The following is a 14,597-nucleotide window of genomic DNA, read 5'->3' as shown; positions in this document are numbered from 1 at the left end:
AAAAGGTAATCTTCCTTATGTAGCAACAGATCAGAGCAGAGCCTCCTCCGTCCCTCCCTCTCTCCATCCTGTAGCCCGCCACCAGACAATATGGAACAGACAGTAATCTGGCCATGCACTGAGGAGATTACAGCATCCACAGAGCAGTTCAGCACAGAAGAGAGCAACTCTGGCGACGGTCCACGCCGTGAGGACACGAAGCAGGAATCCACAGTATAGTTTATCCAAGCAAACTGAAGTGGCCCAGCTATTCAAAGAAACTCCTCTCTCTTTCTCCCTCACGCTCACAAGGCAGTGGCTGGTCCCACACACTCCTTCAATGAAAGCTGACCTTTTCAGTGTGCAATAGAGTGCAGTGCAGTGCAGTGCAGTGGATCTCTGGCCCAAATGTCACTTTTTACACTAAAGATCTGATGTGGTGTAAAGAAAAAGAAACGAGAAAGAGCAGAGAGGACACACGAGGAGTAACACGTGTGCGCATCCCTGTGCAACTCTTGATCTTTTCACAAGCACACATGGCTCCGTGAGCACGAGCTAAAGCTCAAACATGTCCAAGCATCCAGTCAATAGTGAAACAGATGTGCTGCCCTATTTATCCACTGAACTTAATCATGGGAGATATAAATAACTGATCTGAAGGCTTAGATCCAGACAGCTCAACGGAGGTTGGAAGTTCACACGTCGCTGTTGTTGCTAAGTACACGATGTGGATTTTTGGATTTTCCGGCTCTCTCGGAAGAATTAACCCCAAACGGCAGCAGGGGCAGGGTTTGCTCTGATTTCAGGGGAACAACATCAAACATATGCCCAAACAGACACACTAATAATAATGGTCTATGTTTACTATAAAAATTGCAGACATTTTCTAATAACAAATTCCTTATCTTTTCCTGTTGGAGACAGTCAGTTCTTTCTGAAAGGGACTCTGTGCCACAAATAAGCACTTTTAGGTCCTCTTTTTTTTAAGGCTACCTTTAAACCAGCTCTCATCTGATTGGCTGCCCCTCGTAAAACAGGGAACTGAACAGCAGGTGAGTGTCTGCAGTGACAGCCAGAGCCATGCGGCTGAGACGATTACCAAGGGAACTTTGCTCTTTCTGACATTACACAGAGCCAAGCATGTATAGGCTCTGTACGATACCTGTAGATATATTTCAGGAAATATGAAGAAAAAAAAAAAACGCATAACAGATTATTTAAACTAACAAACAGTTAACAGATAAATACGTCACAAAAAACCCAGCCTCACAGTGCAGCAAAGACGGCCTCCTGTCCTTAAACCCAAAGCCACTGAGCTTCTTCAGTGTGTCGCTGTAAAGCAGCTGTTTTAGAAGTGGAATCGCAGTGACATCGCTACGTAAAAGAGCGAGGTGGAGCAAGTACTGCAACAGTCGACTCAAGGTTTTATCTTTTTTTTCCACCTTTGTTTGCAGTTATGAATGAAAAAGAAATCGCGGGAGTATTTCAGATCTGCCCACCACCCAAAAAAGAACTCTGAAATAGTTCCCGTGAATATTACTCATTACAACTAATTTAGAGGTTTCCATTAGGCCATGACAGGTTATTATTAGATGCATAACTCATAGGTACATCGGTACAAATCAAACTTTCTACCTGTATTTAATGAAGGAGGCCAATCTTAAAATAGTATTGTTCGATAGCTAACGCTGTAGTTGCTTGGGAAAGCTACTTTTCTCTTCTTTAATCGAAGTAAGAGTGGCTGATGAAGGAACTGAAGAGAAGAAGCAGACAGACAGCAAGAGCTCTGAGCTCAAATGAGAACCAGAAAAGGAAGACTCCGAATTAAAAGAAAAGACTTGACCTTATAAAATGGCCACAAACGGAAAACATGCTGACTTCAAACTGTGTAATCTGAACAAGGTGTCGCTCTCTCTGCACATACATGCTGTTCTTAAAGCGACTTACCGCCCTATAATAATGATAAATATATCATATTTCCTTCGGAAAAAAGGAAAAGTTTAGTTGGTGAGTGTAGCTGAAATTAAACTGACTGTAACTGATGCACAAAGTCTTGCAGGGAACAGAAAAAGCACATTGGATGTATTTAAAGTTGTGCACATTTTGAGACATTTTCACACGTGCAGCGCCGAATTTTGAGACTTTACCCAGCAGAGTGGACATTAAGTGTTTGGTTTTTTTTTTTAAATTTGCCAGCTCTCTGCTAGAAAGTCTTGCTAACGTCCAGGCGAGCCGATGTGAGAATATTCCCGGTAATTGTGAATTCACAGCGAACGACTCGATTTCCCAGACATTGTCCAAAGTTCATGTGTGAAAACAGTGACAGAAATGCAAAAGTGTTTGAGACCTAAGAATGAACAGCAAACATGCACGGGCTGAAATCGACACATTTTTAATTTTAATAATTAGGAGGGCTATTATTTATCTGGCATCTAATAAAACTGCTGCGGTGCAGTTTATCCAAAGACCCGGACGTCCCCATCCACTGTTTTTAACCTGACATATTTACGTACTTTAAGGTTAAAACAGGTAAACAAATATATATATGCATATCTATGAATAGGCAGATTGATTTATAGCACTAAATCTGAAAAGTTACAAGAGATGAGGAGTTGTATCATAAAAGCAGACTAATAAAAAGAAGGAGCAGCTTACTGTTGCATTAGTAAAGGTGTACTGAGACAGAGAGAGGGAGGAGGGAACAGATGAAGGTGTAGTAATAAAAAGGGGGAGGGCTGAGGTTATAATGGTGGAGCGAGAAGAGAGCTGAAGGAGCCAGGTGTGGCAGCAGCCACAGAGGTAATCAGTGGGCCAATGGGGAGTCATTCCACTCAGAGCGAACTGGCTGCCGAAGTACCTGGAATAAAAATAATCATTACACCGCATTAAAGTCACTGTCTGTAAATATACCCCGAGCAGCAGTAAAGCATGCCTGCCACGGCTCCTGCTATCAGGACACCTTAACGCGCGCACACGTGAATTTCTAAATGCAAACAACATAAATGCAAATACTTCAGAGGATGAGAAGTCGTCTCTCTGCACAAATGGCGTAAAAAAGAAAAAAAAAAATCAGCCCCCCTGCTGATTCTGCAACATTCATCCCGTCATTACCAAGACGAGCTTTTAACAGAAGCAACTGTTCTCCAAACATAACTCAACCAACTCAAAGCACATTCATTATCCCCCCCCCCCCCCCCCCCATAACTTATAAGTGTTATTTTAGCAACAGAAACCCCAACAGAGGCTTGAATTGGATCTCTCTCGCACATTTATTCCGCCTCTCAGTATTGCTGCCTTTGGAAAATGGGGATTAAGTCTGCATTTGGGAGAATTTAAATTGCAAATAAGGCTTTGTAATTGTTTTAGTCTTTAATCCTAGCAGGGAGGGCCTCACTGTAATGCAAAGTTGAGACAGGCGAACATCTCAGGCATTCATCTGAGGAAGGTCTGTGTTTGTGTCACCCCTCGCTTCAATGAGACTTAATAAGAAGGGCGTCCAATCGGCATCACGCGCTCGCACACACACACAGCCATGAACACGTGCATGCACTCACCAGAACGCGCACGCACACATGAACACATACACACCAACCAATGGGCTTAGGGCCGCCAGTTTATTTTGGTTGTGAGTTTGGGTGCCCAGCTGGTACTTGAGACTGGTGGACTGGCAGAGCAGTAGGAGACAGCAGACACACACACGCACACACACACACACACACAGTTCCAGGGACACACTGTGCCAAGCTGCAATGTCTGCCAGTTACAAGCCTGCCCACTGCTACAAAGAGAGGCAGAGGAGAAAGGGCAGGATAGACTGTGTCTGTGTGTGCATGTGTGTGTGTGTGTGTGTGTGTGTGTGTGTGTGTGTGTGTGTGTGTGTGTGTGTGCATGCACGAGAGAGAAGAGCGATGTGAGAGTGGACATAGATATGAAAAAGAAAACAAAAAGCCAAGGAGCATCTTTTAGAGAAATTACGGTGTTTGAAAGGATAAGGCTCAAAGTGTCTGACAGGAAAAAATACTTCCTCTGAAAGTTGCCACAAACTGTTAGTTTCTCAAAGCAATTTAAAGCTGCCGCTCCAAATTTGCAATGTTTGAATTAACCAGATCATATCATGGATGAACAGGTGAGTGCCAGTCACTGAGAAAAACTCAGGTTATGTAAAAGTTAAGCTGGTTTCTAACTTAGTTTTCATGGGATGCAGTTGGCTGTCAGTGGGAACAACCATAAATAATCATGGGAGGAAGCTCAGTATTCCATAGAAACCACGTGTGACAGGAACGACGTGCCCACTTCCAGGTTCAGGAAGGTTTTTGTGCTAAACAGACTGTCTGGCCACCACAATTCAGGTGAGTGATGAATCTCAAATGTTTTTACTCAAAGCAATTTAACGTTTTCTTTTTTTTTACACTTTTTGTCATTTCTAGTCTGAATGAAAAGTTCTATTTGTTTTCTATTCACCCAAAGGTCAAAAGGCATAAACTGAACATGATTCAGGACAGTAAAGGACGGCACGCTTTAAAGAAAAGACGCAAGGCCATGAGAAGAAGAGAAACTGACTTCTGAAAGCAGACCTGTCCTTGATACCGCTTCATTCAATCTCCATATCTTATGAAAGATATCTCTATTGATCCCTTCCATAACCTGGGTTCCTTTCTTTACTTGCAATTGCTGTTATGCACACACCGCATGCGGTCTTATCTTGACCTGAAATATTTAATATTTAATGCTCATTTAATCTATTATCTTACTGATTTTTGTGTCCTCACACACTTAAACACAACCTCCCAGTTCAGTGCGTCTCTTATTTGCACAGTTTGACAAACTTGTGATGATGTCATCAGAAGCAATCATCTCAGGAAGCCCTGAGCTGCATGGGAGGTTCTCCCGTGCCTTCCAGGTTATAAACGCTGGCCCGTCCTCCGTCAACCTATTTGAAATGTTTGCCTCTACTTGTCAAAAACTTTGAGTCAGTTCATGACACGCTAAATTTCTCAAAGGATAGCAAATGTGTACTTGTGGACCTGAACAGAAGGAAACAATGACGGTCGACTTTAAAATCAGACTCTTGTCACTGATGAAAGCTGACTTAATTATGAATCTTGGTTAAAAGAAGGAAACGGCTTCTCGATTCGTTAAACCAACGCGAGCGTATGCTTAAACATAGCTTTCACTCGTATCTGCCTGACAATCCTTGCAACCGCCGTCAACGTTTTAGACCTAATGAGGAGCGGCAGTAATGGAGCGCTCCGAGCTTTTCTCTGGAGCAGAGAACGGGGGAGCGCCACAGCTGGGAAAGCTGACTGGAGACCAGCAGAGTCGTTTCACTTTGAAGAAATTTACTCAGTGAAACAGTAAAATCGACAGTAACCACACACTCGTCTAAGCTTCTACCAGGTTGTTCTGCCCTCTCCTCTCAGACTTGGGACACAAGTTATAAAAACACAGAGTCAGAGCAGCCTGCCAAAGGAAAGTTCAAAGTAAGCTGAAAACAAAGACAGCAGAAGCATCATAATTGCAGTAATTTATGCCGTTCCGAGCCGGACAGTGTGTTTTTACACAATGGATAAATGGATAAATGGATGTGGTTTGGAAGTCGCCGGTGTCAGGGAGCTTCAAAAATGGTGAGAAAGAGGGGAGGGAGGGAGTGAGTGTGTGTGTGTGTGTGTGTGTGTGTGTGTTGTGTGGTGTGTGTGTGTGTGTGTGTGTGTGTGTGTGTGTGTGTGTGTGTGTGTGTGTGGGCAGGCTTGCGTGCGTGCGTGCGTGATGCAGGCTTGCCAAGAGAAGCATCGCAGGCACCCCCAGCACGGAAGGTCGCCCTCAAACTTCCAGCCCCCTGACAAATTGCTCACTTCAATTCTCCACAGTAAACTGGTTACAGTCGAGGGCAAACAAGTGATGAATGCTGCTTTTTTTTAATTATTGAGCCATAATTTGTTTCCTGAAAATGACTAAACTGAAAGAGAATTGGCAGCGTTCACCCGCTAGTTTCATTGGGAGAGATAAACAAATGCCCCAAGGAGTTTTCACTATTCCCCTGAATGTAGTATTCATTTAAAGCATTCGTTTAAATTTTATGGATGATGATGTTGCAACTAAGAGGGTATTCATGGGTAACTGGGTTAGGGAAATTAAATGGGACTGGGTTGGAAATCTGCATGCAAGGAGGGAAAGTATACGCTGCAGGGCCTGGCTTCTACAATAACTTTGCGCGGGCAGATTGATGGCATTTACGCTGCTCTGGCTAGTGGGACGCAAAGCATAGCTAGTACCAAAACTCAGATAAACTGCAAAACATGCAGACTTCAAAAAGAGTCCCTAGTGGCTTCGCACACCTCATTCTCCCTGCACAGAAACATCCCCTCCCCGCCTCTGTCCCTGGATGGTCGTCTGCATCCGTCCATGTCCCGGTCTGTCCCTGTCAAATACAGATCCAGCGGCTCGTGCTTACATAGCTGAGATCAAATGCTAAACCGCAGCTCGGTTTAAGCTTGCCCAGAATGAACCTGCAAGGAAGGGAATCATAAGCAACATTTGATCTTCTGCTTCTGTCACTTGCAGACCTCCAGCCGAACACGCACGCAGCTTGAGGGCAGCACTTTCAGGCTTTGCTGCCTTCCTCAGATAGCGAAAGGTATACACAGACAGAGGAGCCAACCGGCCTTTTTCATTTAGACTGTAACGACGGTAAACAACGGCACACAAAGACGGCGTCCTCTCGCTCAGCGCCCGTCTGCCTGCAGCCTGCACTCCACGCACTGTTTGATATTAAAAGACGACACGGGCGTGAACAGAGGAGGCGGTGGCGGTGGCAGAAAGGTAGAGAAGACGGGAGACGGACAGGAATGGAGACACAATGCTGTGGCACACCATGGTGTGTAGGCTATATTTAAAGTGAAAACAGCCAGCAGAATCTGTGAGAGGAAGATATCGCCGTGCCAACGCAGACTCCAGTCCTCTGCATTCTCTCTCGCTTTCTGTCCTCATGCCTCCATCCATACCTACTCTGCCTATATTATGGATGTTATTATTATTCCTGCATGTCGTCATGTCGCCCCTGCTTCTCTCCTTCCCCCGAGCAAGGAAGCGGGCACTGCTGGCACCCAGCCAGATTACCCAATCAATCTCCTGTGAGAGGGAGGGAGGGCAGCGAAGGAGAGTGGGGGAGGAATAAGAAAGAGAGCGTGGAACAGAGAGGAAGGCAAAGAAAGCACGGTGGGAGGGGGTTGATGGCGAAAAAGACCTGAGAGGAACTGAAGCAGGAAAAAAAACGGTGCAGGATGAGTAAATTTCATGAAAAAAAAAAAAAAGGACGGGGACAAAGAGCGCTTTGACAGGGAAGGAAGGTTTCATGCAGACGTGTGGCATAAAAAAATGGCAAGTGAGCACCTGGTAACGTAGTGAGTAGCAGTGATGAAAAAAAAAAACACACAAAATCCCACACAGAGTCCAGACAAAGGCTTGGCCATCAACGCTTGTTTACAGAGCGCAGCTCCTCCCATCGTGCCACCTGTTACTGTGGTCGAGCCTAACAAATGTTTAACCCGCTCAAAGAATAGCCAGGCAACAGCCAACACTGCATCTCCATCTATCTACGGTCTGCAAACGGCATGCTGGGAAGAGATCAGATTAGGGCTGCGGTACTCGTTTTCCTGGTTGAAGTGACTCAGTGTAGAGCAGAAGCAAGAAGTTAATTTCTCAATCAACCGGTCAACCAACAGAAAATATGCTGACAACTGTTTGACTGTCATTAATCTGTTAGTCTTTTAATAAAAGCAAATATGATTTCAGAATGGTGAAACAAGACTGTAAGTAATGTCTCCTTGGTCTCTGAAAAACACTGGCGGGGAATATTTTCTGACTTTTTGACATTAATCAAGAACATAATTAGCAGACAAACTGAAAATATAAATTAAAATGTAAATGGAAGTTTTGCTGATGTAAAGACGGAACGTGAGAGAGCGACTGCATTTTCAAAATGTTACAATTTTCTGTCGATCAAACAATCAAATATGCAGCTAATGCTCGAGCGCCTTATCATGTTCACGAGGGCTTTCATGACGGTTTTCTTAATGCGCTCTATTTCGGGAAGAGGTGAAACGTTCAAAGCTGAATCCCTGTTTTTGACTCCTCCATCTCAGCCATTATCGTGACAGTTTGCATCAGTAAGCCGAGAGCTGAGAGGAGTCAGTGAAGCACTGCGATGTGAGTGACGCACTTGTGGCACTAAATCCGTGTCGCTCTGCAGGCGGTGAACCCGGATTGGCGTGAATCGCAGATGTTTGGGGTTGCGACCTCTGGCTGGGGCAAAGCAAAATGTCTGCAGCAGCGAGGCGAGCGGATCGCTTCCTGAAAGACTGTTTGTTTGAGACTGCAAGTGCATGCAGATGGAGTCTGCATGCACTTGTCTGAGATGGAGAAGACAGCGACTCATTCTCTGTGTGTGTGCGTGCTCGTCCGTCAATATGTATGCTTTCTTCATCACAAAGCTCGCGTGCTTTAATCATTCATATTGAGTTACTAAAGACGTGCCATGTTCTTATAATCAAACACATTTCCTCAACAAAGTGCTCTTTTGAGGAACATCCAAATTCCAGCAGAAAAGAGGACCATGAGATGCGCGGATCTCTTTTAGGAAATAAACGTGATTAAAGGGCGACGTGAAGAGGAAGGACAGAAACACAATTCCGACAATTAAGACGACAAGAGCGAACACTCAAATTACTTTACAGAGGTACAAGACTTCAGGCTGTTCCAGCTCTTTATGATACGGCATCATCTCGCTTACTTTGAGTGCGTGTATTCATTTGCATGAGAGCGTGTGGGAGTGGGATATGCACACAAGCGCTGCTGCAAGTGGGAGTGTTTACGTGAGAGTGTCTACGATAGCAGATTCGCCATTCAAGGGTGAAAGCAACCAGCTACCCTTCTAGTCAGAGGCCTCCATTTCTGGGAGGGAGGCCAGGGCTCCAATCCCACCACATTCCCCTGGATTAGCTGTCAACCAGTCCCCAGATCTGGGGATTAGCACATTATATTCCATTATCTTTCCCAAACTGGAGAGTCCACAAAGTCTACATCATTGCTCTCAGAGGGGGCCAGCAGGACAGGGCTGAGTAAGAGGTGCCTTCAAATCGGGCCAAATTGAGCCAAACTGAGCTGAGCCAAACCAAATCTGTAACTAAGACTGTACTCCAGCTCAGCGTTGCCTGGCAACCAAATTAGTTTGAGGAAACAAATAAGCAAATTGTGTTTCTAGATATCAATTTTATAGCACTTTGCTGATATTTTCTCATTGTTATCCGCAGCAAAGTGACAGCGTACACCTCTATAGAGGCCAGGCCGACCATAAATTACATGTAAGAAGAAGCATTAATAAAAACAAAAGCAATCCTGGTTTATCTCACACACGTTCCCCTTCCACCGCTCCTGCTGAGCTGCACACAGAGTGGAGTGCGCGGCTCCTGGGAGCCGTGTTGTTTTTCACTCCGTGATCCGGGCGGACTCGGGGGAGCGAGGGAGCCGTTATCAGCAAGGGGCCTTGATAGAGACTCGATCGGGCCGTCAGTCTGCGGGGACCGAAGAGCCAGAGTTAATCAGAGGCAGACAGACCCCTCGTCACCCTGGGGATTCACGCGCTTCGACCCCGATGCTCTGGCTCTCGCCGTCACGCAGACGCACAAAGACACGTGCGGGAATGGTCACAATAGCACATGTGCTTACTCGCACCTTCTCGTGCACTGTCAGAGCCTCTGCCACACCCTCTATGCTTTATTAGGACTCCTAAGCCAAAATAACTCTGCAACTTTATTTAGCAAAGCATGAATTCAAAGCAGTATAATTTATACTTTTCTTTTATAATAAGGTAGCACGAGGTCCACGATTACCGACTCAAACTTTCTTTTTTTTCAATTACCGACTCAAACTGACGGCACACGATTTCCTTTCCTTTTGACCTTTGGCCTGGATTTTCAAGCACATTCTATCGTCGGCGTTGACGTAAAACACTAAACAGGAAAGTTAATGCTGTAAAGACGATATTTTTTTTTGATCAAGGTCTTTTTATTGAACAAAGAATTACTTCCAACAATTACGGCAATATTAACAAACAGTCCCCCCCCCCCCCCCCCCCCCCCATCCAGAACAGTGTAACTAAAACCCAGCCAGAGAGGAAAGAAGAGATAAAAGAAAAGAAAATTACAGATACAAAGTAAATAATAAAATAAATGAACAACAGCAAGGGAAAAAAAACAAAAACAAAAAAACCCCCCCAAAAAACAACAACAACAACAAAAAAAACCCCCACTCACACGCACATTAAGCGATAGTATCGGGACTTAATCTTTCAAAGTAAGTAAGAAAAGGTTGCCATGTGTCATAAAACCTCCAAACCGAACCTTTTACAGTGTAGCGGATCTTTTCCAGCTGAGTATAGTACATGACATCCTTAACCCATTGTCCATATACAGGTGGTAGTGGCTCTTTCCATTTCAATAATATCATTCTACGGGCCAAAAGAGTGCAAAAGGCCAGAAGATCAGAGTGTGATTTGGAAAGACTGGCATCACAAGGCGTCACCCCAAAAATAGCTATAAACGGGCAGGGTGCAATTGGAACACCAAATATGTTGGACATGGTTTCAAATATGCTTTTCCAAAAGCTACCCAGTTTTGGACATGCCCAGAACATGTGAAATAGGGAAGCAGGCTCTCGTTTGCACCGGTCACATGTGGGGTCAAACCCATCCTTGATTTTGCTCAGTCTAGTTTTAGACCAACGGAGACGGTGAACCACTTTGAACTGAATCACCACATGTGTAAAGACGATATTTTAACCCAGGTGCAGTCTTTTTGTCCTAAACATCACTAACTAGTTTTGTGGCTATACCAAACCAGTGAGTGAAAGCAAAGGTGCAAAGTGAAAGTATGTAAACATAAGATAAAACGGACAGCTGCTTCTCATAAATATAGTTGTTTCTGCCTCTCAAACACGCCTACCTATGTTGATATAGAGAATTTTCTCTTCATAGCTATATGAATATAGCTATAAATAGCCGCCTGCTTTCCTTGTGTGAACTGATGCCTTTTTGTCTCTTATTTGTATTATAGCCTTTCCTTTTCCTCTCTGCTGTGGTCCTCGCCAAGGCGATAACCTGCGTGACATTTTTGCACTTTTTGCCATTCACGATTACAGATTTGAGACCGTTTCTTTTCCCCACTTCTCAGGTAAGCGTCTGAGTTTTAAATTCTGTGAAATTTGTGCTTCTTTCTTGTGTTTCTTTTAATTGCCGTGTCCAATAACTTGAGGTGCAAACACTGATTTTATATGCCATTGATTAAATAAGGAAGTACGTGGGTACAATGATTTATAAAAGAGGACCCTGCGTAAAATGCAGTTTTTCTACACTTTCTTTTTCGTTGGATTTGTATTCAGATTTCTGCATTTGTGTTCAAACAGTTTCCTGCACCTTGTGTCTATCTCAAATCGGAAGGCTGCACTAGCTTTTGTGAAAGTTTGTGAAAAACACCTGCACATTGCATGCATCATTAAGCGAAACCATAAAATGACAAATATTTCTATCTTTAAACTCCTAATCGCAGCAAATCAGCAGTCGCGAGCTGAGAGTTTGCACAGGCTGACCTTGTGAACTTGAGTGAGGTCGAAGATCAAAAACAGAGCGTCTCAACAGTTCTAAATGCTCATCAAGTTCCTCTTTAGGATGCGTTTATCACTTTACCACAACACCAACAGAGCACCTGCCTCCTCTCTCTACCTATCTTTACTATATTTTAGTAAAAACAAGTTCAATATACTTCTGAACCTCTGATTCACATCAGCACTTTAACCCCTAAACTGCAGCTTGACTCTATGTTTTGTCTATGCAGTCCAATGCCGAGGAGCAGCAGCAGTGATTCGGATTCTCAGCTAACCAGTTTACGCAAACAAAGACTGAAACACGTTTAAAATATGTCGGCAGGTTGGCAGAATTTCAAGCCAGAGGTTCAGACATATATTGACCAGGGCTGTCAAACCAGAGCCGTTAAATAGCTGACATGCAGGTATCCAGCTGGCCTACCTCTGGAGAAAGGTGTAAGAAATTATATGGCATTTAGATTAATTAGACACAGTTGTCAGATTTAATTAACTACTAGGTTTAATTAACCATGTAATTAATCTTATGGTGGTCCAACACATGCACACACACAGAAACGAGGCGAGGAGACGCACACATCAACTAGTGCCCGCGCAGACATGCATGGTACATGCGCGACAGATGTAATCTGTTCAGCTGACAAGCGCTCGCACTTTTGCCGTCAAACCTCATAAGAGAGTTCAACTGGACGGGTGACAGGCTACGAGTTAAAACGGCCTGAATGAAACGCGGATGGCGAGAAACGCGCCTCTAATCCATTTCAGGTTTAACTTCTGCCCGGGTGGAACGATAATCTCGCAGCTGAAGCAGTCTGTCCAGTCAACATCCGCACACCGTGTAATCCTTACTCAAATATACACCACGCGGCATGATGCAAATATTTATCATAGTTTGGACAAGCCAAAAGAGAAAACCCTTGCAGCTAAAGAACAAAAAAACAATTTGAAAAAAGATGACAAAGTGAGGAGGTTAAGCCTGCGTGGCCTGCAGTCACGAGAAAACAGACGCTCGCTTTGTGCTGGCCTGCAGAAAATGTGCATGTTTGATCTACTGGTCTGATTGTGCAGAAGACAGGGGTCACGGGGGGCTCAGGCCCTGACCTTGCAGCACCCGGGCCATCCTCTGCCACAACTATCATAAGCAGCTATTGTGTGCAAATGTGTGTGTAGATGTAATGGTGCAATCAACCAGCTGCTTCATGTGATTTGACCTTTACTGAAGCCACGAGTGGAACGATAAATAGTCAGGCAGTACAGTGACCTTTAACCTCGGCGACAGATTCACTAGAACAGGAAGTGTGGCCACCAGCTGAGCTGCACGCTGAAGCAGCTGATAGGAAAAATATATGTAATCAGTCAGATCGAGTTAAATATTGAACGTTGCCACAAACACCCTATTGTATTTTAAAAATTTAAAGATGGAAGTCTAAGGGCTTTTCCATAAAATATACAAGTGGTGTTCACGAGTGTTGCATTTTTTAAAAGCACGCCATTTCAGACGTCTGGCTCGCAGCGAGCCCCGTCCACAAACGGAGGCTGCAACCAGCAAGAGCAGACACGCAGACGGTAAGAAACAAACGTGTCAAAACAAGAACCAGCAGCATTATCTCAAACAAGATAGTCCCTTCTTTCTGATGCACGGTCTGTGTGATCGTGGGTGTTCACGAGCATGTGGATGTGTGTGTACTTGTACACCGCGGGAGGGTTGGTTAAGTTCACTCACATAGTCATGGAAAGCCTTGGCCTCACTGGAATGTTCGCACGTCTCCCTCCGGTCCGGGGCAGCGCAGTACAGATCCCAGAATACACTGTGCACACAGGACAGTAACAGCAGTTAGACACTTTCATCTGTAGGCCACAGACACACCAGGTTCATGGCAAAAGGTGGTTAAAACAGAAGAAGAAGAATATCATGTAGATGTTTAAAAAGCAAAGCAGGTATAAAATGATTTCTTGATAGCTCAGTTTGAGACAAACTTTTCAAAAATAGACCAAGAAGCCGTCAACGTCAGTATGAGTCACGAGCTCCGGTGACAGCACTTTTCAATGTTGTCTCATCAAAACCATCCAAAGAACATAAAACGGCACCGATGAACCGAAACATCAGTGTGATTGGCTGATTCTTGGCCCTGATTGCAAAAGTTCCTAAGAACATGTGTTTTAAAATTAACAACATTATGATATGAACGAGATATTATGTGATCAAAACGCGTCCAACAGAAACGGCAGAGCTGACCTGACAATGTGGTTGACGATGACAACTGTTAGCTGTGACTAACAATTATTTTCAGTATTGATAAATCTGCTGATCAATGTCTCTACTGTCATCAGAATTTTAAAGGCTGACACCTTTAATTTGCTTGTTTTGTTTTGTCTGACTAGCCGCAGAAAAATAATATTTTGTAGTGAGCGCATCAGATTTAATCATTTTTGCTTTAAAAACCATTTAAAATCTCAGCACTTTTCCAGCCACCCACACACACACACACACACACAAACACAAATACACACATACACCACGGCAGGCTTCTCTTTAGCCTCCACACTATCGCGCAGTCCAGCCAGCAGCTCGGGTCCAAATTACCAGGAAGGACCTCCAAATGTTCCCCTCGGCCTGTCCCGGTGACCTGCAGGTTATTGACCAATCAGCTGTGATTATGTTACTTACTGCCCAATCAGCAGTGTTCATATTAGTTAATTAGACCAATCCAACTCCTTCAGGGCATCGGAGGCCACCAGGTCCCGCTCCAAATGGGCCCTTAATTACTGCACTGAAATAAAGGAGTGCTGCTTCTCCTCGGTGCTGACTTCACGGACAGAATATTAAAAACAAGAAATGCTGAAGTCACGAGAGGATTTTTTTTTTTGCCACTTAAAGGTGCAAATAAACTCTAACATGCATTCTTTGTGCTGATGTTAGGAACAGCCGTGACACTTGATGTGACAGACTGCGAAATGGAGCAGAA

The 14,597-nt window shown here is 44.3% G+C and overlaps 1 protein-coding gene across 2 annotated transcripts in view; it reads right to left on the bottom strand.

Moving 5' to 3' along the window:
- The window catches only part of ssbp4 (single stranded DNA binding protein 4), an 86,332-nt gene that overhangs the window by 48,189 nt on the left and 23,546 nt on the right, over window positions 1-14,597 (bottom strand). For both annotated transcript variants that reach the window (XM_085152275.1, XM_085152276.1), the window contains exon 4: window positions 13,355-13,439. In XM_085152275.1, the coding sequence (XP_085008401.1) occupies window positions 13,355-13,439 (85 nt within the window). The remainder of the gene's footprint in view (window positions 1-13,354; window positions 13,440-14,597) is intronic.

The sequence above is a fragment of the Neolamprologus multifasciatus genome, chromosome 23 (genome assembly GCF_963576455.1).
Source record: "Neolamprologus multifasciatus chromosome 23, fNeoMul1.2, whole genome shotgun sequence".
NCBI lineage: Eukaryota > Metazoa > Chordata > Actinopteri > Cichliformes > Cichlidae > Neolamprologus > Neolamprologus multifasciatus.
The sequence above is the reverse complement of the archived record's forward strand: the minus strand, read 5'-3'. Positions and strand labels throughout refer to the sequence as shown.